This window comes from Channa argus, chromosome 3 (genome assembly GCF_033026475.1).
Source record: "Channa argus isolate prfri chromosome 3, Channa argus male v1.0, whole genome shotgun sequence".
NCBI classification, from domain to species: domain Eukaryota; kingdom Metazoa; phylum Chordata; class Actinopteri; order Anabantiformes; family Channidae; genus Channa; species Channa argus.
The window spans coordinates 27,126,118-27,151,774 of record NC_090199.1 but is presented as its reverse complement, the minus strand read 5'-3'; the positions used below and the strand labels follow the sequence as shown (position 1 = coordinate 27,151,774).

At 40.1% G+C, this 25,657-nt stretch overlaps 2 protein-coding genes across 4 annotated transcripts in view; one reads left to right on the top strand and one right to left on the bottom strand.

Moving 5' to 3' along the window:
- Positions 1–383: 383 nt before the first annotated feature.
- LOC137124016 (STE20-like serine/threonine-protein kinase) lies at positions 384–22,460 on the top strand. Its single transcript, XM_067498599.1, has 18 exons — positions 384–1,145; positions 2,324–2,488; positions 6,894–6,942; positions 7,108–7,257; positions 9,201–9,273; positions 9,417–9,611; positions 9,806–9,887; positions 10,704–10,835; positions 11,513–12,268; positions 12,357–12,487; positions 13,291–13,414; positions 15,632–15,811; positions 17,189–17,318; positions 18,479–18,603; positions 18,784–18,975; positions 19,058–19,183; positions 19,270–19,383; positions 20,515–22,460. The coding sequence occupies exons 1-18, from the start codon at positions 996–998 to the stop codon at positions 20,659–20,661; spliced, it is 3,021 nt and encodes a 1,006-aa protein (XP_067354700.1). The 5' UTR covers positions 384–995; the 3' UTR covers positions 20,662–22,460.
- The window catches only part of LOC137124014 (collagen alpha-1(XVII) chain-like), a 19,781-nt gene continuing 16,345 nt past the window's right edge, over positions 22,222–25,657 (bottom strand). For 2 of the 3 annotated variants that reach the window (XM_067498590.1, XM_067498587.1), the window contains 9 exons: positions 25,380–25,505; positions 25,210–25,284; positions 24,946–25,062; positions 24,774–24,845; positions 24,380–24,529; positions 23,818–23,964; positions 23,485–23,565; positions 23,296–23,348; positions 22,222–22,759 (listed from right to left, as the gene is read on the bottom strand). In XM_067498590.1, the coding sequence (XP_067354691.1) occupies positions 22,754–22,759; positions 23,296–23,348; positions 23,485–23,565; positions 23,818–23,964; positions 24,380–24,529; positions 24,774–24,845; positions 24,946–25,062; positions 25,210–25,284; positions 25,380–25,505 (827 nt within the window). In that variant the 3' untranslated portion in view covers positions 22,222–22,753. The remainder of the gene's footprint in view (positions 22,760–23,295; positions 23,349–23,484; positions 23,566–23,817; positions 23,965–24,379; positions 24,530–24,773; positions 24,846–24,945; positions 25,063–25,209; positions 25,285–25,379; positions 25,506–25,657) is intronic. The other variant, XM_067498588.1, reaches the window with a different exon arrangement.

Genomic DNA, 25,657 nt, shown 5'->3' with positions numbered 1-25,657 from the left:
AGCTAAATGTTTTCAAAAAGCTGTTTTGACATTCTATTAGACGTGACGTTTCCGCGCATCCACGTTTCGCAATGGTGTATGGGACGTGTAGTTTCATAGACACAAAAAACCTGTTTGCAGTGTTCATTACGGCGATGGTAAACTATAAATGCAATAAAATCACAACGTGCAAGTAGCACACAGCAGCAGGCTGACCGTGCTGTTCTTTGTGATTTTTACTGCGGTTTGGTTCGGGAGCAGTTTAAACATCCCCTACATTAGCTGATTGTGTTTGTGCCGCCGTACAGACGAGGGCAGCAGAAGACCGATAATACCGCGTGAACTGGCACAACACGAGGAGCACGAAGAGAAAAGAAGCACGGCCGCGCGCCATCGCGAACGCGCACAGATACTAAATCCGCTAACGTTGGATTAGTGAAGCTGTCCCATACCGAGGAAAGGATGATTGTTTTTTTCCCGTTTTAGTGTGTATTAGTTTACGGACTAATTGTATTGGTTTGTGCTCACGAGGAAACTAATGCGTTTTTCTGTGGACTACAACTATTTGGAGGCACGCTATCCTCATTTCTTTTCCCCTTTGGTTGAGAAAAGAGCCCCGCAGTGTCGTCGGGCCAGCGGCTCGTGAGTTGGAACAACGGCGAGTTTCCCGTAACTACTACTTTGCATTAAATTAAAGTCCTGTTTGGGCACATTTCTGTTGCTGGGCCACGTCTAGGCTAACAATTAATTATTATAGTAGGGGTTAACAATGACCCATGGCGTGCAAAAGAGCTATTTTTTGGACTGACCAGAACAGTGTCAGAGGCTAAGCTAGGTTTTGACCCTTACTCTTATGAAAGCTCCGTTCTGCTTTGGCCCAGACGGATGTGCCGTCTTACCGTTATTACAATAAGACACACTAGCAAACTACTACAGATTACGACACTACTCCGGCGTTATAACCCGACTTCCTTTTTATTGAAGTTTTATTTTCGTTGAATGTGCCAGGAGTCAGCATGTCGTTTTTTAATTTCCGTAAAATATTTAAACTGGGGTCTGAGAAGAAGAAGAAGCAGTATGAACACGTGCGCAGGGACGAAAACCCAGAGGAAATATGGGAAATAATTGGTGAGCTGGGAGACGGAGCCTTTGGAAAAGTGTTTAAGGTAGGTTGATGTATGTCTCCTTCAGATCAGCGATTTTAGAAGGTAGCCTTTCATTGTATTTTGTTGTATCGTAAAAATGTGTCAAACCTGAGTCTTTTTCTATCCTCTCTACTCTGTGAAAAAGTCCTCTTTTGGATGTCTGACACAACATATCCCCCGTGTGTCCTCAATCTTGCAGTGCCTTGACCCACCCACCATCTCTAAATCAACACACCAGCCATGTGACAGAGGTGGTGTCAACTGCTGAGCTACGTCTCCACACTTGTTACCGTGTCATGAAGTTGTTTTCATGAGACAGGCTACCAAATGTTATCAGATCCTCTCATTGCTTCCTCCCCCACTGGTCTATCTAATAAACAAAGCCCTGAGTGTTAATCAAAGCTAACATATAGGTATATATGCCTTGTTTTGACACTTTGGAATAGCTGGATTTAGCCATTATTTTATTGGCGTAGTGTCACTTTGTATCACCCTTACATTAAGCCTAATCTTACATAGTAATGAAGTCACAGGTTGCTAGTTTACCAGAATTCCATCAGCAAGGCTCACATGAACTGGACCTCTTGTTCTAGAAAAGACTAGAGTCAGATTGTTTGTCGAGATTATTCCATGGAAGCAGCTGATGCTTTTGCTACTGGAAACCCAGTTTTAAAGGGAAGGAGATCCACAAATGGTAAATTGCAGTGTTGTGTTATTATGTCCGGGTTTTGGGCCACGTTAGTTATAATCCTCCACTACCCTGATGTATCACTGGCCCCCACACTCTATTGATTCACAGTGAAACACAAGCCGCCAACTTTAGTAACAAGCTTTTTTATGCGTGTGGCTGATCACGGAACACAGGCAGGTCACCAGGAAGTTGCTGCGTCCCATTTTACTGCAGCGACTTCATTGAGCACATCCTGCCTACAGAGAAACCAAAACAAATGGTAGAATTTCCACTTTAACAAGATATGTCACATGTCCAGCTAACGTACTGGGACCTGCAGCACAGCAGACTTATTTGTTGTTTTTAAATCCTCTTAATGGCCAAGTAAAATGCTTGTTTCAGGTCTAAGGTCAAGACAACTTAAAGTCCAATGTAAACCATGTTGGCCTCTGTGGGTCTTGAACGCTATTAATATTTGTCTAGAGCATTAAAATGAGAATCTTTATTTACCAATACTGTTATTCTACAGGCTCAGAACAAACAGACGGGTGTCTTAGCTGCAGCCAAAGTTATTGACACTAAGACTGAAGAGGAGTTGGAGGACTACATGGTGGAGATCGACATTCTGGCCTCCTGTGACCACGAAAACATTGTCCAGCTTCTAGATGCTTTCTATTACGAGGGCAAACTCTGGGTGAGTAGAGGGAAGGAGCTCACTGGAGTCGGTCCATTGTAATTTCACCAGACTGAGAAATATTCTGGTTGAAATACAGTGGAAATCAAACATCTGTGACTTGCAAGTTATTTTCAGAAACCTAAACCGACAAACACATTAAATTTCTACTACCACCTCAAACAATATAAGCAGGAAAATATGGCAGATGCTATATTAAAAGAAATGGCCATCTCATTTGCTTAAAAGTAATGATGATTATGTATGAAGTATGTCATGATATTTAATGATATTTGATGATGTATACAAATAGTGTGAAAAGACTTTTTTCCATATAATTTTAGCAGGTTTTTTTAAAATGCTTTTTTTTTTTTGTTTGTTATTAGCTCTAGTTGTTGTTACAAGAAACAAGATAATTTTTGTTCAGCACTAAGCCCTCACTATTTTATCCATGCCTTTACGTTGCATCACTTGGCTATTACTGCAAGGCCTTTGCACCAGATGCAAGTTAATTTCCTACAAGTTGTATTCTTATCATAATTTGAGGCCAAAGTTTACATGCACAGCAGAAACAATCAGCTTTTAGAGCTGTTAATCATCATACCAGTTGATAATCCATCCACATTTGATTTAAGCTCATTTTGAAATGCCTTTCTTTTACACTGAAGTCGATTGCAACCACAAATTTGTTAATTCTATGAATAAGGTGTATTGGGTTTGTTTCACACCAGTGATGAGAAGTTGTAAATGTTAATTGTGTACTGTAGATATGGTGCCTAAAACACACAAAGGGAGAGACCGTCTTTAGTTAGCATGTCAGCACTTGTGGTTGTTGTTTTTGTCCTGAGGGACAAAAGAGGATAAAAAACTGTGAAAGTCATGGCTGAGAAGACATAATAAGCACAGCAGATAAAAATTGCATGTATTGTTTCATGCAAGGCTTGTGCAAGGTACTGGTACATATACACAATGTCCAGTCAGTGGTGCTTCCTGATCACCTTGTTTTTATTGGCTGTTGCGGGTTTCTGGTCAGTATTCCTTTGCTGTTCCTTACACACTACAGGATTTCACGTTTTCACTCTGAGCCTTAAGATCATAGCAGTATACTATTCGTATTTATATGGTTAAAAAACATATTACTTCATTCAAATTGATTCAAGGATTCAAATTGGATAATACATTTTTGCTGTGGTGAACATTTGCATTTACATTTAGTCATTTAGCAGACGCTTTTATCCAAAGCGACTTACATTTGAGGTACACGGCAAGCAAAAATCTAAGTCGAAGCGAAAGCATCAAAGCAAAGTCCTATCAGAAAAGTGTTTGCACTTCATGAGATGCAAGTGCAAAACGGGGTGGGGGTGCACTGGAAGGTGCGTAAGGGTTCTATTTTTAGCAGTTTTTTGAATATTAGAAGTGAGTTTGCTGAGCGTGCAGAGTTTGGTAGCTCGTTCCAGCATCATGGGATCATTGCGCTGAAGAGTTTGGCTTTGTGTCTTCTGTGTGGTGCTTGGATCACCAGACGTTGTTTGTTGGCAGACCGCAGTAGAAGGGAGGGATTGTTGACTTGAACGAGGGAGTTGAGGTAAGCAGGAGCTGTTGAGTTGATCACCCTGTAAGCAGGAGACAGAGCTTTGTACCTGATGGGGGCAGCTACAGGAAACCAGTGTAGAGATCTGAAGATTGGTGTGACATGAGTTCTTTTGAGCTGATTAAAAATAAGGCGTGCTGCCGCGTTTTGGATCATATGCAAGCGTATGATTGTGCATACCAGTGTAGTCTCAGTAAATAATTTAAAAAACAGTACACTGTGGTCTTCAGAGACATGCTGCAATTCTCCAAACAAGACAGAAGATGAAGTGGAAGGCCCAAGTGCACATCTGTACTGTACTGACAGGTAGTGTCCTCTATGAAAACCAGAAACCCCACTGCTACTGAATTGGCTGCTTCGTTAAGTAAAAAAAAAAAATAGAGAACCCAGTGTGCACAGACACTATGAGTAGGAGACTCAAATCTGCTGGATTCATGGACAGAGTTGCCACAAAAAAAAAAACTAATAAGAAAAGATTGCAGGTGGCCAACATGAAGAGTGCAGTGTACTGCAACAATCTTGTGGGCTAATGAGTTAAAGTTTGAGGTGTTTGGATCCAAGCGAAGAATATAAGTCAGTTGCAGAGATGCCTACCTAAAACATTCAGTGAAGCATGGAGGTGGAAAGGTGATATGGGATGCTTGTGGCAATGGGTGAGTGGGTAGTCTGCATCATGTGCAAGACATTCACAATCAGCTTGGATACCATGTCATTCTCTCTGGGCAATGAATGAGTAGGGAAAACTTCATTTTTTCAGCAGGAGAATAACCCCAAGCATTCTTCCCGGTCCATCGCTGCATGTAAACCCCACCGAGCTGGTGTGGAAGAAGCTGGGCTGTAGATTTCAGGTACACTGCCCAACCAGCACAGCCGATCTTTGGGAAGTTCTGCAGAAAGCCTGAGAGGAAATCACACCTGAATCTCTACCTGACAAATCCGTGGGTTTTTTTTTGTTGTTGTTTGTTTGTTGGTTTTTTGTTCAGTTATTGCTGCAAGGGCAGTTTTTTATTTATTTATTTTTTTGAAGTAAAGTTTATCACGTTAATTTGGTTTGATGATGATTCTGTGTTTTTTGTTTTGCGATCCATTTACCACAATTTTACTAAATAAAGCCAAAAGGAATGATAGAAATACTATTAGCCAAGTGTGTGGGTGTTTCCTTTTTCTTCTTTTTTTTCTTGGAAGTTTTCCCTTTAGGAACATGGTTTGGCTGAGTGAGCCAACACTTGAGCATCTAAAACAGTCAATCAGCTCATAATTACCTGAGTGTTTGATTTCTGTGCATTTTACTGGGCTTAGCTCTTTTCCTCCCCATTGTCCTCTGAACAATAGTCACAGTTGTGGAACTTGTCTGTTGAGTTTTATCTTGGCCCGTGTGCCACCTGTTCGTGCAAAGAGGAGAAGGTGTCCACATTTCCTTCTGGAGATGAAAGACGCAAAATCGCATGGCGATCTTCAAAGTGACTTATTTTATAACTTCATTTTAATTTAATGCCACCCACTGACCTTTGTTACCTTGTTGCTGCTACAATTTCACATGCGCAGTGACAGTTTCAGAGCTTTCTGTTTTCTGATTTTCATTTTTAACATGTAGTATACAGCTTCATGTCCTCTGGACCACATGAATAGTTTAGAAGACACGTTGCGTACTTCTCTATGAATTTGTGTGTCAAGTAAACAAGTGGGAGAGGAAGCCACAGCCCTGGCCCCTGGTTCCTCTCTGCTTGCTCCCGCTCTGAAAAACTCTGCTGCAACTGTGGGGGCCATTGTACAACAGTAGAGTCACTAAAACAACAGCACGCCTACAGAGAAACACTAGAATGGTGTGTGAATGTGTGTGTTTGTGTGTTGAATAGCTAAGACTCTCAAGACTTGAGGCATTGTATCTCTTGTGAGGGATTTGTTGCTGGAAGTGGCACAGTCTGGAAAGGCTCAACTGAATCATGACATACCCATGAACCTAGGTTAAAGATTGGTGGTGTTAAACAAATAGGCTTATGGAAGACTTGGTCACTTATTTTAAGCAAAAGCTTAATCTGCTGACAAATCTAGGATCTTAACCAGTATATCAACCACAGGAGGTTTCTCAATGGTTACAAAAGCAGAAGTGTGTCTTTGCTTCCTTCTCTTCATGTGTTACATTTGGGCAAGTCTCCCCACATCTCCATGTATAGGGCTTAGTTAGCACCATGCTAAAGGGCTAACTTTGTCTCTAAACTCAGTAAACACACTTTATTGTAGATGCTTTTTCGTATATTAGATACGTATATAACCATTCATCCCCTGTCTGAAAAGATGTCCATAGATAGACCTCATTCTCTGTACAGAATTAGCATAAGATCTCGTAGTATAGCTTGCAAGCTAGCGAGCAGCTGTGTAAAACCCCACAATCTGGCCCCAACTGTGCCAATCCTCTTATGGCAACAACCATACTTTAAACTTCTAAATGTCTTTAAGGGCTCAGTCTTTCATTCAAGCAGGTTATTTCAAGCTCCATTCTCAAACTGCTTTAGCCATGTGAAGCAAGTTGGATGCACAAAGATGCCTGTGATGAATTTGTATGTTCACAAAGACAGTTCCAGCAGCCTAAATACGTAAAAGCAAGTGTTGCTCTCTAAACCTGAGAACATTCCAGAGTCACAATAGATGTCACCAAATTCAGTTAGCATGTTCATCATCATAAACGGCCTGCAGTCACTTCTGTGTTAAACGTGCATTGCAAAGCTAATCTTTAAATAATAACACGTTGACATTTTTTTATGTTAAGCAAATAATTGTGTTGCAAATGATGGAAAACCCTGAAATTAGTTTTTTTTTTTCCCCTCTTGGTAACAGATCCTCATTGAGTTCTGCGCAGGAGGGGCTGTGGATGCTGTCATGCTTGGTGAGTCGGCATTTCTACTGTAAATACAGGTTATAAGCACTCAGTAATCTACGTACTTGTCACAATTTTCACTCCTTTTTTTTTCCATCTCAGTTATTTTGTATTAGTGTATTGCTTGGTGAAAAATGTTAAGCATGAGTTTGTATGACCTTTGACCCCATGCAGAACTGGAGAGAGCCCTTACTGAGCCTCAAATCAGGGTAGTGTGTAAGCAGACTTTGCAGGCCCTCGTCTACCTCCATGACAGCAAAATCATCCACAGAGATCTGAAGGCTGGCAACATTCTCCTCACACTGGATGGGGACGTCAAGCTGGGTAAGGGAAACGTCAGAACCTCCGTTTATAGATTCCTAAGTAAGGATTGTTGGAGAATGCAAAAAGAAAACTATATTCTGTACAATACGTGCAATACATTTTTAAACACATTCTCCATGTCCAGTTCTAAGATCCATTTAACACTCACCGACTTTCACACACGCAATAATTGTCAGTTTCCCATGTTCAGGTATCATGTGATATCACACAGGTTAGAAAAACCAAGCTGTCACACATTTATTATCCTTTTAGACCGTTTAAGGCAAGAAGCTTATGTGTTCACATGATCCATCTCACGAAATTACAATCTTCTACTTTTAAAACAATTTTAAGCACAAAAAAGGTAACTTTCCATAAACTTGGTCCAGAGTTTTGCTGCTCTTGCTACTACTACAAATGATTTGTGGAAGCCTTCGAAAAAGGAAACAAACATAGAAGACGTCATGTCCACTTGATATTTATAGTGTGTCACAGCTTTGGTTTGATTTGGCCATTATTCAACCGCAGTAAATACATTGTTAATAAATTACAGTAATCTTGTATTAAAACTCATGTATGCTACATTTAGTTGCATATACAGTACGGGTCATTCCCCTAAAAGACTAGATCAATATTTACCTTAATGCAACTTATTGGCACCTTTTTGTTTGAGCATTCCTGCCTGGTACTGTGAATGGGTTACTGCCCAGACCTTCGTAAACATTTAGTGTTAATATTGTTTTAAAGTCAGTTAAGACTAGAATTAACCACAAAGACACCAAAATTACCAAAAATAGACCCAGAATTATTTGGACAAAAGCAGCCCAAATGGAAATGGAAGTATCCCTGAGAAAGAAACAACACAAAGGATGTAAATGATGTAGACTCATGTATACTCATTTGTATCGTTTAGCCTCGGGTACTACAAATTCCCACAAGAACGTCCATAATTAGTTGTTTTGTCGGACTGTTAAATTCCTTCCAGAGTCAAAGTGGAATGCTATCATAGGCTGACTACTTCTCTATTTATAAAACAAACTAAATTAGTGGAGTACTTCTGTAAAGCAATTCAGGGATTTGTACTGCTGTCAATCTGTGACCTTTATGAAAAATAGCGAGTGTTCGGTCCTGCTGCTCAGTATATATACAAATTAATGTGTCCTCAGCAGATGCAAATACTTGAGCCTCTTTCACACATGCACTGAAATGTTGAAATCCTGACTTTGTCCGGATGGGGTGTATGTGAGAATGTAAATGTGCGACTGAGACGCTCCCAACATTAACCAGACTTTGTCCCGCAAGCCCCTATGCACAAAGTCTGCATTATGTGTGTGAGCCAGTGGGTGCAGCACACTGGTCTGTCCGTAATTGTTGGGAAGATTTCAAACGAGCAAATGCGCGTGTTGAAGACATTTCTGTAACTCGACTGCATGACAGAGTAATAGAAACTTTTTATTAGATGTTATTAGACTGTTTTTCATAGCCTAAGTTTTCTTTCATGTTGTGCCTCCGCTGCGTGCTGATCGGGCACTTGGATCTAGCAGAGTTTCTCCCACGAGGACACTTCTGACTAAGACAATCTCTGATACATAAATCCAGACAAATTTGGGGCTGATTACTCCTGACATTGTAATATGTGAAACAGGCCTCAGAGGGGTATGAGTCACTGCTGCTAGAGGGATTAGGCTCTTTGGAATAACACACAACAAGCATTTTGTCCAACAGCATATGTAACAAACACAGGAGGTGCCTGTGCAACTGCTGGCCAAGACACAGCTGAGCTGTTACTCATACGCATGTGTAAAGACACACACACACACACACACACACACAAACCCACAAAACAAACCCCAAACAAGGCCTAATACCTTACATAGGTGATATTGAGTATCTTTTTTTTTGGCATGCAATTCCATGTTCTTTCACCTGCTAACTTTTGCTTTGTCTTGATCCATATTTTGCAGCGGACTTTGGTGTGTCTGCCAAAAACACCAAAACATTGCAGAGGAGAGACTCATTTATTGGAACACCTTACTGGTTAGTGGAACCTAAAACAAAAAAATGTTTTAATGGTCAACAAAAAGCCTTTAACACACCATTACAGATATTTCAATTTTGACTTTATGGCACAAATTACATAAAACCTCCATGTCCTTTGTACTTCCCTTCTTCATTACCAGGATGGCTCCTGAGGTAGTTATGTGTGAGACATCCAAGGACCGTCCATATGACTACAAGGCTGATATCTGGTCCCTTGGGGTCACCTTGATTGAGCTGGCACAGATTGAGCCACCCAATCATGAGATGAACCCAATGAGAGTCCTACTGAAAATAGCTAAGGCGGATCCGCCTACTCTGATGCAGCCATCACGCTGGTGAGTCAGTGTCAAGCTTTATATAGGCAGGCACTAAAACGAAGGAGCCTTTAGATTACTGTTTTGAATGGTCACGTATAAGTTTGCATGGACATTGTACATATATTTGCCTGTGAGTTACTCAGTTTTCATGACACTTCAGCCATGCACAGTCCCTGGCTGACAACTAAATTATTTTCACTTCCATCCTGTAGGTCTCCAGAATTCAGTGATTTTTTAAAACGGTGTCTGGACAAGAATGTGGACTGCAGATGGAATGCAACACAACTTCTACAGGTATCTTTCCCTTGAATATTTGCATGTTCTCACTCTAGTTCTGAACCTCCATTTACCTTACGCCAGCCTCATTCCTTCCCACTTACATCAAGTGATGATCCTCGCTCCCCATCCCAAATCCATGTACCACCTGCCATTCACAATATAAGCAGGAAAGTCCTAGACAACATCTGTTTAGCTGATTGTGTCAGGTACTGAACCATGTGTCCTGGCAAGACTTACACTCATCCCTTTGTGCTTAAGCTGACGTCAGTAGAGCAGGCTTTTCTTTTTCCATTAGGTTTAAGGTGCTCGTCCAAATCAGAGTCACTTACTTACAGAGGCAGAACAGGAGACATTCATACACACATAGGAAATACTACACAGCACTTTATCTAAGGGATTGTTCTGTGCAGAAGAAGATTCAATGGGTTTGAAAATACAAAACAGCGTTCTGCCACCAGTGAAGGTTTTGATATCAAAGAAGCTGCATATCCTCAGGCCAGCAATAGAATATGTGCAGCAGATCTCTAAGCCGACAAAGGTGAGGTTGTCAAGATATAATATGTAGTGTTTGTAGTCATATCCATATCCGATTAAAGTTATGTACAGATGTATTTATTTATTTGTTTATTGTAAAATGCACTGAGACAGGGAGGTTTATTGTATATGTCACAATCTTTGGGATTATTTGTCAGTGGGCTGCGTTGTCTTGGCTGCTAATTTTCTTGAAGTGCTTTTCCTGCAGCAATTAAAATTTTGAGTCATCAGGTGTAAAGATTTCAGTTAAACCTTAATATATAATAATTGGTTCATTTTTCTTTGTCTTGTGCACAGCATTCATTTGTATCCAGTGTGACAGACAACAGGCCACTGAGGGAGCTTATAGCTGAAGCCAAGGCTGAGGTCACTGAGGAGATAGAGGAGCACAAAGAGGAAGAAGAGGAGGAAGAGGCAGAGGCATATCTGGTGGGTAAACCTTTACTCCTATTAGGACAGTAAGCATTCATGCACTCAAGCCTTTTTTGGTAAAGACGTGTTCTAATTTGCAGCTGTAAAACTAATTCAAACAAATGTTACCTTCTAGAATGACATTTTATGCCTCGTTTATAATTGAATTTCCAGTCGAGCAGTACAGAATTGCTTTATTTACATGGAACAACAGCACAAGTGGCTTTGCTTATAACCATAATAATGATCTAGGCAAACTCACAAGGAAAACACTGCCAGCAGAAAAAACCTTTACCCCGTTTTTTTACCCATTGCATTGGAACTGTACTGAACAGTATGTTAAAATGCCCAAAAATATCAGTTTGCTACATAATAAACGCAGAAAATTAATGCATATGCAGCTTTCGTAAAGATGAAAGTAGTAAATATTGAATTAATAATTTTTGTTAAGGGTAAAAATAATTTAAATATTGGTATAGATTAAAAGTCTATTGATAAACTCTGAATGCTCAGAGATGATCCAGGTCCTTGTGTTTTTTAAACACTACAAACACTGAAAGTGTCTGCGTTTTTTTCCTTTTAATCCTGGCTTTTTCATTGTTATACATGGATGCTCCTCTTTGTTGTTTCTCCTCTTATACTAATTGTTTCAGTTCCATTTATTGATCGTTCTGTTATTTCACCATCTGCTTCAGGGCCATAAACGCGCCCCATCTGATGTCAGCGTCGCCAGCTCAGAGGATGAGAAGATCCCCCTCTCGCCCTCCAACTTGGAATCAGTCCCAGAGAAAGTTGAGCCCATTCTTCCTGTATCCACACCCTCTGAGGTCCCCTTTGGCCATGTGTTGGACACTAGCTTTGTGGAAGAGCCTGCTGCCCCTGCAGCAGACAAGCAATTGCAGGAGGCTCCAGACACTCCTGCTGAGGATGGAGAGGTAAAACAGAAAGCTGTGGAGGAAGTACTTCCAGAAGAAAAAGATCTTGCTTTACCAGAACCAGAAGCTCCTATTAAGGAAATGCAGGAGCTTGAGATAGCTGTGGAGGATGAAAAGGTACTGGACACATCTGACCTTCCAGCCAATGAAGAGGCCATCATAGAAAGCTCAGAGGTGATCGAGGCTCCTCAGGAGGAAGAAATGCCCGTTGAAGAATTAAACACACCAGTTGACGAGAAGGATGAGGTGGGACGCTACAAACATCTAAAAGTGACGTTGACACTACCAGAACAAGACAAAGGTGTCCCTAAAGAAGAAAATGGAGAGGAGCCTGCTGATGAGAATAAAATAAATGCAGATGATGAGAAGAAAGTTCGAGACAAGGCCAAGGATGATAAAGAGAGAGATTCAGAATCTGGAAGTGTCTCAGCTGCAGATAACAGCAGTGTAGACCTGAACCTGTCCATCTCTAGCTTTCTTTCCAAAACTAAAGAGCCTGGATCTGTTTCTGTACAGGTACCATACACAGCATATAGATTAATCACAAACTGTATCTTTACAGACATACAGTGCTGAAGATGTCTTTAAACATTCTTTCTTCCAGGACACCAAGCGTCAGAAGAAAACACTAAAAAAGACTCGCAAATTTATTGTGGATGGAGTGGAAGTTAGTGTGACTACTTCGAAGATCATCACTGACAATGACACCAAGAATGACGAAATGAGATTCCTGAGGTATTCACCTGTCTTCATTTACATAGAGCTCAGGCGTTACTTTTATGCAAAAGATATGAAAATGAGATACCCACACATCTAAGTGTACAACCTTTGTGGAGTTAACTCTGTCCATGCTAAATATTTACTTAATTTCCTTTCTGTACTTGCTCAGTGCTTCATTTCACCACATCATACTGCTTCATACTACTTCATTTAAACAAAAGAAGTATCAGGCTGAATTGCAATCAAAAAGAGTGAAGGGTCTCTGAAAACTTCCTGAATGCAGTTTACACTTGTTTGCCACTCTATTAGGTACACCTCTACCAACTAATGCAATCCAGTCCAACTCCGCTGTGAATTCTACTTTTCCAAAGTTAGAATTTCTCTGTTTTTCAGAGAAACTATCAGATGATAATTCTGCTAATTGTTTACTAATCAAGGTTATCAAGATTAGTGGGTGTTAGAGACGCACTGGAGTATATTATATTCAGACATTTGGTCCCCTCATTCATTTTAAACAAACATTAGACCCACCTCCTAATATAATGCATTCTACACTCCCAACACCCACTATGATCCAAATGATAAATACATATAATTTCTCAGTTTTCAAGTTGAAATTCTAACGTTGTAGAAGTAGAATTCAAGGCAGAACCGCTGTAGTGAATTGCATTGAATGGTACAGGTTTATCTAATAAAGTGGCCAGTGAGTATATTAAATATGATATAATAAAAACATAATAATGTATATAACATTTTTCATAGGTTATTTTACTCTTATCTCACTTTCTAACCTCTCTTCTCTGCCTCCTCCTCTTTAGACGCCAGGAGCTGAGAGAGCTGCGTCTCCTGCAAAAGGAGGAGCAGAGGGCCCAGCAACAGCTCAGCAATAAGCTTCAGCAGCAAAAAGAACAGATATACCGGCGCTTTGAACAAGAGACCACGGTGAGTTTCTCAACCCAGAAATTTCAGTGGTGAAGCATCTTTCCAAGTCTCAGATATTACAGGCTCACAAACTCAAACACATCAATAAAGATTGTTAATGTGTTTGTTTGTAAGCTCCATTAGCCCAGTGTGCCCAGCTACATTTGGTTTTAACAACCAATTCCCTTCATTTTTCCTGTAGCTTTTGCAGAATTCACATCCATTTTTGACATCATTGTCTCCACCTAACTTTTTTCTGATCACATTACAGCTACGATACAAGTCGAACAACAACCTCTAACTTTATAATTCCATAAACGTAATTTCAACCCTCTAATCTAAAACTAAACTTCAACCTTAAAAGAGCCATTTAACAGAAAAGAAGTATTTGAGCTAAAATGTCTTCACCAACCAATATATCCGCTATTTCTAGGTTTTAAATGGGTCCTAAAAAATATATAAATACAAGAACACACACTGAGACACACACATGCCCTTTTGAACTCAAACTGACTGTATATCACTAACTAAGCCTAAAGCTGGCTTCTCCCTTAAGAGGAAGTGTTTTTGTGTGGCCCAAGCTTCAGGCATTAAACAAAGCCAGAATTACCATATTTTACGTTGCAAATAACTGCTTGATACTAAAAATTGAGCAGACCCCCAGAACTGGTCAACGATCTCAACTAAACTGGGAACTTAAAATGAGGTTGCAGTGGTACAATTCTTACCATATGCACACACGTGCATGTGTACTGTGCCTTCAGCTGGTTCAAACTAGAAGTAAATATTGATGTAATTGGTTTATTGTGAAACTCGTGGGACAAACTGATTGTTTCACTAGGGAAGTCATTTCACTTCTATCATTGTTACAGAGTGATGCCTCCTACCTAATAAAAACACACTATGGACTTACAGAGAGATGTGTTGTATTGAAGTCTGTTTCCCCATTGGCTCACAGAGGGCAGACACATGCACAGCAGCGAGATTTACTTTAACCTTGCGTCAGTTTAACTCCGTGAATTAACCTAAGCAACAACTGATGGGGACCTGCTGACATTAACTTGTAACTGTGGCTAAAAACACGATGTTTCTAGCTAAAAGCTTTATTCTACAGCAAGCCAACTGAAGATGCAGAAGCACCTAATGTCATGCTAAAGTTCCTGAAAGCTGCCTAAAATGGTCTAAGCACAAGCAGAGCTATGATGAGAGAGACATGCGCTAACATTAGCTCGCGTATTAACAGAGCTATTAACACAGGTGAATTGGATGTATATCGCCGCTGTCACTTGGATGAGAAGTAGACGTTGATTTGAAAATTGTTTAGTTGAAGGAGAGGCAACACAAAATTTGTCGAAGGTGGTCAGTCTCCACCTGCATGAAAAGCCCTCTTTTCTGTATCTAACTCTAAATAACTTTAACAACAAATTCTCTAATTTCATTAGTGTTCATTTGTTTAAAGTTTTTCACATTTTTGTCTTCATCCTGACCTCGCTGGAAGAAATGTTGCAACACCACAAAAAACTGCTGTGGACTGTTGGCAGCATTGGGAGTATTTGGACATGTAAATACTAAAACAACAGACTGTCTCTATCAAAAGATTGATATCCTGATGTGGACCAGATGTGGATGAAAAGTGTGACAGATGATGACTCACCTGAGTGTTACTTGTGTTCTGCAACTCATAAATATTTGTGGGTTTTTGATTCTTAAAGGTCATCTCAATGGCAAACAGTGAAATACTGCAGCTGTAGGAACCATTTTCTGTATAACTTGTTTGTCTTTGCTGATGTATTTTGGCACATATTTTAGTTTGTTTTCCATCCATTGTATTATGGTAAATAATATTCAGTATTTATGATTTAGCTTCTATTCATGAGCAAAACATAACAATTGTTAGATCGGTTTTAAGAGTGACACACTCTTCTAATGGCCTCTCTGTTTTGGATAAGTCACCCATGTTGCTGCTCCTTTTAATACCAATTCGAATCTGTTTATTTGTTTACCTTCTAAAGACGTTTTGTGCGTGCGTGTGTGTGTCACATGTACATTGCATCATATATTGCTGGAATTTCTTAAATTTGGTACATTATTAATTCTAAGATTCTGTCCTTCCAATATACAGTATTTTCAAGCGACCAATAGAATTGTACACTTTTATGTAACATTACGATACACCATTGCAACTGGTTTCATACCAGCTGATTTCACTCATATGATGTGACCCTCTGTTTCCTTCAGAGTAAGAAGCGTCAGTATGACCAGGAGGTGGAGAACCTGGAGCGGCAGCAGAAGCAGACCATCGAGAGGCTTGAGCAGGAACACACTAATCGCCTCCGAGACGAGGCCAAACGCATCAAAGCTGAGCAGGACAAAGAGCTGTCAAAGTACCAGAACATGCTGAAAAACCACAAGAAAGAGGTTAGCATGCAGTTCACACTAATATCTTTCCTTTACTTCTCACACCCACCCTTCAGGCAGACATACTAGCTTATAAAGTTCCTAATTATAGCAGCTCGTTTTGATAGCCAGACACACACACACCTCTCTGATCTGTCTTCTAAGTGTTTACATAACCAGCATTTAGGAGAACGGGCTAAATCAATCTGCACTCTCACGTCGTACTTATTTTCTCATGTAGTCCTAATCTGTCCACAGCTATAACCTACTTTTATTTGCATTTTATTGTTCATGGCTATTAAAGAAGAGGATGTCATCCAAGCCCCACAAGAGGAGATAATGAGGGCTCAGCTTGCAGAGTATTTTGAACTTAATCTCTGTTCCTCCGAGCTCTGCAGAATTTCTTTTTAAATGAAACTGTGATAGCAAACAAAAAAATTGAATTGTTGTGTTGTTTGATGCAGTTTTAACTGCAAACCTTCTCTTTTCCACCAGCTTTCCACCAATCTAAATTTGTAGTAGCCACCACAGGTTCAGAGAGTGTGTGTGTGTGTGTGTGTGTGTACATCAATGTATAGTAGGGTAATGTACTGTGATCCACAGGGAGTGGCTCATGTTATGATACAGTCCTTTCAGTTGTCCTCGTGCACCCTGTGCAACGCTCCAATACAGGATGTAAGTGAACCATCCCATGAGTGTGTTTTCAAACTACTCACTATCCTTTCTGTACATTAACACGTGTGAAAATGCCAGAATCAATTTATTTGTGCAAATACTATCAAAGAATCTCTAATGTGACCACACATGGATGAATGTTTCCTGCTGAAAATGAGTTTCCATACATGAATTAAGAAGTGTCCAGCATTTACCACAGTAAAAAAAATCTTGTTTGCTTTGTTTTAGAAACTAATGTCAGAATCTATAGGGCAAACATTTCAAGAAATGAAATGATAAAAAGCTGGGAAATGTTTAATGAACCATATTAACACGTTAAACCTCAAGTTTGCCTGTGTAGGTTGGCCAAGTAGGTCAGAGGAAGGAGATTGACAGGCAGGTTATCTGTCTTTATTGGCAGTTGTAACTGTCTGGGTCATCAGCTTAAGTAGTGTTTAGCCTAAGGTGAACTTGGCAGAAAGGCCAGAGGGCAGCAATAACACATACACACACACACACACACACACACACACACACACACACACACACACACACACACACAGACAGTGTGTGTAAAAGAAAAAAAAAATAAAAATCTGTCCTAAGGTTTAATGTTTCTGTTGCAGGAGTGATGCTTTCCATCAGTACTGTGTCATTAGTACCTTTTTTAGACTCTATGTGAAGTGTCAACTCTGTATGTTTAATTTGAAATTTATTTATTTTAAACTATCATCTTTTGCTCAGGAGCAAGAGTTTCTTCAGAAGCAGCAGCAGGATCTGGATAGCGCTCTAAAGAAGATCATCCAGCAACACAAACACGAGCTGGCCACTATTGAGAGAGATTGCCTCAACCACAAGCAGCAGCTTCTCCGAGGTAACTAAATATCAGTCATGTTATGTGGACAAAATGTATTGTCCCACGTGACCTGCAGGCCAAAGTTATTATTTGGTTTGATGCACTAATGTTTTAAAACCATGCTTCTGTGTTATCAGTTACATAACCTAGATTCAGTGGAGCCAATAGATAATTCAGTATTTTAATTTTAACAATTTAATGAAATTACATGTTGACCAGAAAAGGGTCACATGTACAGACAGTTCTCCTCTGAAGATTGTTTTTATAGCAGCGCACAGTCCTTGTTCTTACTTACAGCCGCAGGCAGCTGTTTTGTACAGAATCACTTTAGGAAACTCACGGCACTGCTCGTCCTGGAGGAACATTTCACACCTAACTGTGATAATTAATGAAGCATTTAGTGGCTTAGAGACATTTTTCCCAGTAGTTGGTGAATATGCAAACATATTTCCAAATGAATGCTAATGTTCTTAACGTTATTTAATTTAATTCTTTTACTTTTTTAACTGTGATCAAGAATATGCTTTAATAATACGTGAATTAGACTGTATATGCAGTATGTGCTGATCACTTTGAGCAAGAAATGGCAGAATCAAGCTGGGTTTAAACTATACCTTCACTCATTTCTTAAAGCAATAGTTTTTCAGTCACATCTTGATGATGTTAATTTAGCACAACACAGCATCAAACACAAAACACAAACCTCTTTGTAGCAAGTCATATCAGAAGACCAGGCTCTGCTTGGCAGCAGGAGACTCTCAGACCACATTCCTGCAGCCCCTTCTGACATGACTGCAGTGAATAGCAGCATGTTTAAGTAGTTAGCACTACCTGGGACATAATCCCATGGTAATATGCCAGGAGCTGCACTAACAACACTTCTCAGAAGTGTTCATTGAACCCGAGTCACGGGAGCTTGTAAGTGTGCTTGAGAATCTTGTAAGGAGCTTTCACTTAAAATAGAAATTGTAAGATAGTCCAGAGCTTAAAAGCTCATTAGTGTTTGACATGAGTATTTGAGGCATTCAGCAATTTTCTCTAATGAGATTATGTCAGCCCACAGCTATCATTCCATTATTTTATATCCCTGTTTTAAAGTATGATACTCTCAAAATAAGCCATGGTTTTTCTGTGCAATGATTTAACTTAGTCTTTTGTTCACTTGTCTCTACACAAAGCACGGGAGGCTGCAATGTGGGAGCTGGAAGAGCGCCATCTGCAGGAGAAACACCAGCTGTTTAAACAGCAGCTCAAAGATCAGTACTTCATGCAGAGACACCAGCTGCTCAAGAGACATGAGAAGGTAAATGGTGGCTGGAGGCAGCTTTCTTTACATGCTCAAAGCTTCTTTGATCATTCTTACAGCCTCAGAATGACTTTGGTTTAATTTTGTCCTAACTTGAAAGAGAAATATCTAGCAAAATGCTTAATAAGGTTGTCTCAGAAAATTTATCTTGTGTCTGCTGGTGATTTTTCTGTATAGGAGATGGAGCAGATGCAGCGCTACAACCAGCGTCTGATCGAGGAAATGAAGAACAAGCAGACACAGGAGAGAGCCAGATTGCCCAAGATTCAGCGCAGTGAAGCCAAGACCCGCATGGCCATGTTCAAGAAGAGCCTCCGCATCACTGGAGCTGCACTCACCCCTGAACAAGAGAGGGAGAAGGTCAAACAGGTGACAAGCAATCTAGAATCATTGAAGCCAAAGTAGTGTTTTCACATTTCTTTTAAAGCCTAATCATGTCTCTGTTTACCAGTTTGCAGCTCAGGAAGAAAAGAGACAGAAGAATGAGAGGCTCCACCAGCACCAGAAACATGAGAACCAGATGAGAGACCTGCAGCTTCAGTGTGATGCCAACATTCGAGAGCTTCAGCAGCTGCAGGTAGAGATCAAAAAGACTTAATATTTACTGTAGCATATTGAAATTGAATTGACAGACATGAGATTGTAAGTGTCTGTGTGTTTCAGAACGAGAAGTGCCACCTGCTGATTGAACACGAGACTCAGAAGCTGAAGGAGCTGGATGAGGAGCACAGTCAGGAACTGAAAGAATGGAGGGAGAAACTACGACCCAGGAAAAAGGTATCAGTTACAGCTGCATTAGCTACATCCTGTATAGGCTCACAGGAGGCAGGAGTTGGTCTCAGCGGTTGCCATCGACAGGTCGATAGTTGACTCACGGCTAACGCAGAGAGACAGACCTAGGGGAAATAATAAAAATAATATGATTAGTGTTTGTTGCAACTGAGTGTGATGGATGGATGGATAGATACTTTATGTAACCAGGGAAAGAAAGTCTTGAGATTTCAAATCTGGTTTTCAACAGAGACCTAGCCATCTTGGCAAGGAAGCCAACAAAAAACAGTACGAAACACTCGTACATTAAATCAATTTTAAGTAAAACACTTGTGTTTCCCTACATTAAAAAAATACCAATAAGCAGTTTAAAAAAAAACAATTCCTAATAGAGTCAATTTCCCTAGTGAGTCCTTTTAAAGTTTATTCCAAGTAGCAGTGGTAAAAATTTTAAAAGCTGTTTTTACCAAACTCAGTGCAAGACTGCAACAGTTCACTCAGCCAACTTATATGTAAACGCAAGTGTTATTAGCTTCAGCTCTGTGGTAGACTTGTCCTTAGGTAGAGAAAACCCAGAAAATCCTCCTTCAGCAAGCACTGCAGAAACGTTCAGAAGGAAAAACTACAAGCAAAAAAAAAGCCACAAACTAAACACTGGGCAGGTTGGTAAGGCCAGGAACTGCACATTGGAAACACAGCATGAAGAGGAGAGAAAAGGAAAGGAAAAGGGGAAGTGGGGGGGGGGATGAGCTCAGTGCATTGGGAACTGCCGAATACACTGAGCTCCTCTCCTCCCTTCACTGCAATGTATACAGCAAATGCATCTGTTCTCCCTCTGCCCTTCCATTCGTACCAAACTGGTGTTTTGCTCCACTAAAGGGTTCATTTTGAAAATCCTCCTTTAACATATTATTGATATTTGTACTGTAAGACATGGTTGAGTACTATGTAGCAAATTCTATAAGAAGGCAGATAAAGTGTGATAGCATGTTGGTGAGAAAACCAAAACTTGAACATCCTTTATGTCTATTGCCGATGTGAGACATCTGTTTATGGCGAGCGAGCACAGGCCAGATCTGGAATTCCATGAGCCAGACTCAAAAATCAGAGTAAATGTTTTCCTTTGTGTTTCTGCAGGCTCTGGAGGAAGAGTTTGCCAGGAAGCTGCAGGAACAGGAAGTGTTTTTCAAGATGAGCGGAGAGTCTGAGTGCCTTAACCCCTCCACCCAGAGCCGCATCTCCAAGTTCTACCCAATCCCCAGCGTCCACTCCACTGGTTTCTAGAAGAGACCTAAGTATAATATTCAAAGACAATAAGACTAAACTTGTGCTGCCTTGGCCTTATCCTGTGTCAACTGTCGGAGGGTGTAAGTGGTTTACAGCTCTGCTATTCAGGACTGTTACTTTGCTCATTTAGTCAGATTTTCAGATATTCATTTTGAAGGAGAATTATGAAGGTCATCACAGAAACACTAAAAGGAAGTAGCTCTGTCCAACTTTTTTTGTAAGTCAATTGTTTTATTTCAAGAATCCAGTGCCTAAACAATTGGATGTTTTTGGCTTTTTAAATCCTTAAAATTTAAAACAATTTTTTGCTGCTCAATGTTTGTTTCATTTAGACTTTTGCACTAAGAAAACGATTTTTGTACCACGTGATTTGGTTAACTACTAACTAGCAACTCATTTACAGTTCATGAACTAGAATGTACTTCAGATGAAGACAGAGCACATTTTTAATGTCACTTTTCTTAAAGGAATGATTAAACGGTATATTTGTATTTAATACATGGCTGTGTTAAAATAGAGAGATGATTCATTAGTGGTTAAAACAACCAGACTTATGCATAATTTTAGTGCTAGTTGTAGGAACTTTTCTCAGTGGAAATAATTCCTCCATGCAGTCTTTTTTTATTTAATTTTTTTTCAGAATGCCTTAAAACTTTAGACTGTAATTTAGCAACAAGCAGAACATGGTTCAAACCATTAGTTTCTCTGTTGTGTACAGTGGAGAAGGTGTAGAGCTGGTGTTTACAGACAGAGACAAAGGATAACTGTTAAATGGACTTTAGGGACAGCACTGTCAAACAAGCATTTAGCTTGGATTATTTTTTTAACCACTCTTTTATTATCAAACATACGTTTGGTATCTACAGGAGTAAGCTATTTAGGTATGAATGAAGGATGGCATTGTTTATTGGTGCCAATACGTTTCTGATAAGTATTTGCAGGAGTTTCCGTAGCTTGAGTGTCATGGAACTGACAGCTAATTTAAAGCATTTAGTTCAGCCACTGTAAGCAAAACTCAAACTGCAGTTAAAAATGATGGTGCATCCTTTGATTTCCACATCCATGGTAGATTCCTATTAAGTGTTTCATGGGCAGATGTAGCTTTTTTTTTCTTTTTCTTTTTTTTCTCATCTCTTCACTGTCATACTAGTTAATAGCCTTAATACTTCATAAATGGATATACTGTAATCTTGCTTTGAAGCCTTTAAAGATTTTGGTCAAATGCTTGGTTTTATAAAGCCTAGTAACAAGTTCTGAGTTACGTCATTTAATTGTATTCAAAGAAACAAAAACTTTGTTCATTGTTTTTTTGTTAAGGCTGAGCTATTAATGAATGAAGCTGACGTAGTGTAATAGCTGATGCTGCAAATTGGACCTTACTGGTTTAGGTCAACTTGACTTCTGATTGGTTTTGTTTTTATCATCTCATTTTCTTTGATTTGGCTTTAAATGTATTCAAATGTATTTAATACTTCATGTGTTATGTACAAAAAAAAAACATTGAAGTGCTGTGCACCTTTTGCAAAACCTCAGCTATTTATAAGAAACTCCACGCTGCAGTGTTGTGTTCTTTTACTTTATTCACTCCTTAGAGGTTTGCAGCTTACAAAAGTATAATTACACAAGCAGTCCAGTCAGTTGTTGTTCTGTTTGGCAGCCAGATATCTTAATGTGAATGTAGACTGAAAAACAACATCATTCATATCATTATGCATTTTTAAAATATATAGTTTTAGGATGCCTTGTATTGTAATTGTAGATTTTCGTTTTGCTGTAAATAAACTATTTCATCTTTACTACAGTTGTGTTTATACCTCTGTTCCCATTTAGGGAAAAGCTGTGAAAAAGCTACATTGTATTGAAAATATTGTTAAACTCTTCATTCCCTCCCACCACCCCTCAAGTTAGATGGTATACACGATCATAATTTTCACAAAGATAACTAAGCACAACAGACCTTGAGAAAAATAAAAATACAGTTACAAAAAAAACAATTTGTTTTAAACACTCAACAAACAGATAAGAAATTCTTGAGGTCCTGTGTTCAGGGACTAGCCCCCAACATCCCTTCTCTTTCTTTTAGTCCTTGTCAATCCTGGAAAAACAGCACAAATGGTTTGATTAATATGCTTTAAGCCTGTTTGCATAAGCTCATCAAATGAAACATTACAAATATGTTATTATGTACTTTGTGGCCTTGTTTTTTAAATAAACAAACTCAGACTCTGGCCACAAGTCAACCCCTCACCTCACCATCACCAGCCCGAGCAAGTCAGGGGGCACAGTGAGGATTATGTATTATGTTTCCTCCAGTTGCTTCAACACTATCTGGGCTGCTTTGTTTGGGGAGAAGCTAAAAATTAGTATTTCTGCCGCAAGAACGTTGTCTCACAATGTGTCCTGCAGCACAGGTGCTCCACGGGGGACATTTCTATCTCCATTCGTCTTCGCCCGTTCATACTATTTAAATCATAAATATTTCAATACTCTTCTACTGGTGAATGAGTCAGTCATCATCCAACTAACTGAACTCTCTGACAGTGAAATTCAGATAAAGCCAGCAAGTCCTCAACAATCAATTTGTACTAATTCATCAAGATTAAAACAAATTAATTTCAAATAGAAACTGACCTCTCTAACCCTTTTGTCCTTGCGTCCCTCGGGACCAGGAAGGCCCCGTTCACCTGTGTCCAAACATAAACTGTCACTATGGACTTACGGTGAGAAATGTGAAGTGAAGCAGCATGAAATTCTTTTGCGTTACAGTCTAACCAAACTCCTTCCAAAAATCCATGTTTTTCTCTTTGGAATTTCAGATACCTCTCTCTCCTTTTTGGCCTGGGGATCCCATGTCGCCTTTGTGTCCGGGTCTCCCAGGTGGCCCTACAATGGCTCCATGTGCTGTGGAGAGATACGTGCCTTTTCAGGAACCCGCTTTCTTACATTGACTTATTATGTGATATGATATTGGTTTGAACTGATGCCACTTTTCAAAAATGTCAGCACAAGGCAACAACAGACTGGAAAAGTTCTGTAATGCTAAAAACAAAACAAATCTCACAACTGAAGAGGTTAACTGACAACAGGTCATTAGAGCAGAAAAAGAGCAGAAGTAAGGATCGTTCTGTCATAGTTCAATCACAGAACACCTACATTTGATGTATTCCAGCAGTTGTGTGGTGTTTCCATAGGAACCAGACCATTGGCTATGGCCTGGAGGACCTGGTGGGCCTGGTTGTCCCGGAGGACCTTGGAGAACATGTGTAGAGTTTTTCAAAACATCACGGAGCAGACCATGGGCTGCAAGTGGGGAACAGGACAGTCAAGTAATATTCACGGCGAATGAAGGGAAGCATTCTGTTTCCTTTCGTGAAATTCTCTTATCTTGTGTTAGAAACAGGAAAAAGTTCAGTAGATGGGTAAAGTTTCATTTCCTTTCACTCTGCCATAACTTGGTCTGCATATTCTGATTATCCGCATCCGACTTGGAATAATTTACAACCAGAACTGTACCAGAAAGCACTGTCACAGCCTCACATTATTGATGACTAACTGTTTTTAATAACTAAGCTCTATCTGTCTCATGTCAGAATTCTATGAGGATCAAAAGATAAATCAATATAAAATAAGGTAATGAAGGTGAACAGTTAGAATATACTCAGATTAAATTCATGCTTCAGTCTGTGGATGAGGTCATTGGTGAGGTAACACCTACATTTGATATAATCTGTTACTCTGACAGCCATACTGGAGTAGTCTCCAGTATCAGGGTTCCAGTCTCTAGAACCCGGTTTGCCTGGTTCTCCCTTGTGTCCTGGAGGTCCGGGAGGGCCTGGTGGACCAGGAAGTCCAAACATTGCTCCTCCTAAACCATCACCGGGAGATAATACAACATTGCTCAACTTGAAATGAGCTCCCCAAAAGCATGTTATATCAAGAAGTCAATTCTTATTTCTTTTTTCTTAAATGTCTGCAGTATTTTGTAGCCTGTAGGCTGAAACGTAGCAGAAAATACAAACGTCATCATCTACCCAGGCCCTCAAAGACTTGGGACCTGAAAGGATTAATTTCCTACACACTGAAAGTGTTGTACTATTCTTTAAACTCACTCCTGTCATAGGCTGGGTGGCCTTCAGGTCCAAGGAGAACGGGTGCATCTGAGGGATCTCTGAAGGTAACACCTTTGGAAAAGCATTGGGACGGGTGGACAGGAAGACAAAATATGATTACCTCAGTAATACCTCATGCACAGATAGACCCAAGGTTTTCAGTCACACTCACTTTGTAGGTAGTCACGAATGTCTCTGCTGAGGTAGTTTGCAAATCCTGGTGGGCCAGGTGGTCCTGGTGGGCCAGGGACACCTGGGAGACCAGGAGGTCCCTGGGGCCCTACAATTGCTTGATACCCAGCCAGTCAGACAACATAAAAGAACACGTTAGATCTAATTTCTTAAGAACAGAAACTCTACATTCACACAAAAAACCTAATTTACTGGGGGTTTTATGCATAGGTATTGTAACTGTTGCTGCTATTGTGCCTCTTACTTGATAACAAGTTTCCAGGCAGACCAGGAGGCCCAGCGGGTCCAGGGGGTCCAGGAACACCCCCCATCCCTCTTTCTGGTGACAGTCAAGACCCACAGTCAGTCAAATCTGTTATACTGTATACCTCCCTGTTTTAATAGGCATCCTGTAGGTCCTTCTACAGCACGCACCATTCATGAGCCCAAGGACATGTTCAGCAACCTCATGGGTGTTGATTATGTAGCTGCTAATGCCTGAAGTTCCAGGTGGTCCTGGTGGGCCTGGAGGACCAGCAACGTATCTCCTGACATCCTCTCCTGGACAAAAACAATTGTCAGTTTTACAATCTTATGAGCAGGAAACAGAAAAGAGCAGGACTGTGATTAATTGCCCCAAATAATCACTCAAATAATTTACTCGATATATTTCATGTGCATATGAGAAACCGGGAGTAACTGAAGCAACTGAA

Excerpts from the sequence above, each read along its gene's own strand:
- LOC137124016 (XM_067498599.1), top strand. The coding sequence starts at position 996 with ATGTCGTTTTTTAATTTCCGTAAAATATTTAAACTGGGGTCTGAGAAG. Across the intron at positions 2,489-6,893 it reads ATTACGAGGGCAAACTCTGG|ATCCTCATTGAGTTCTGCGC; the intron begins GTGAGTAGAGGG and ends TCTTGGTAACAG. Across the intron at positions 19,384-20,514 it reads AACTACGACCCAGGAAAAAG|GCTCTGGAGGAAGAGTTTGC; the intron begins GTATCAGTTACA and ends GTGTTTCTGCAG.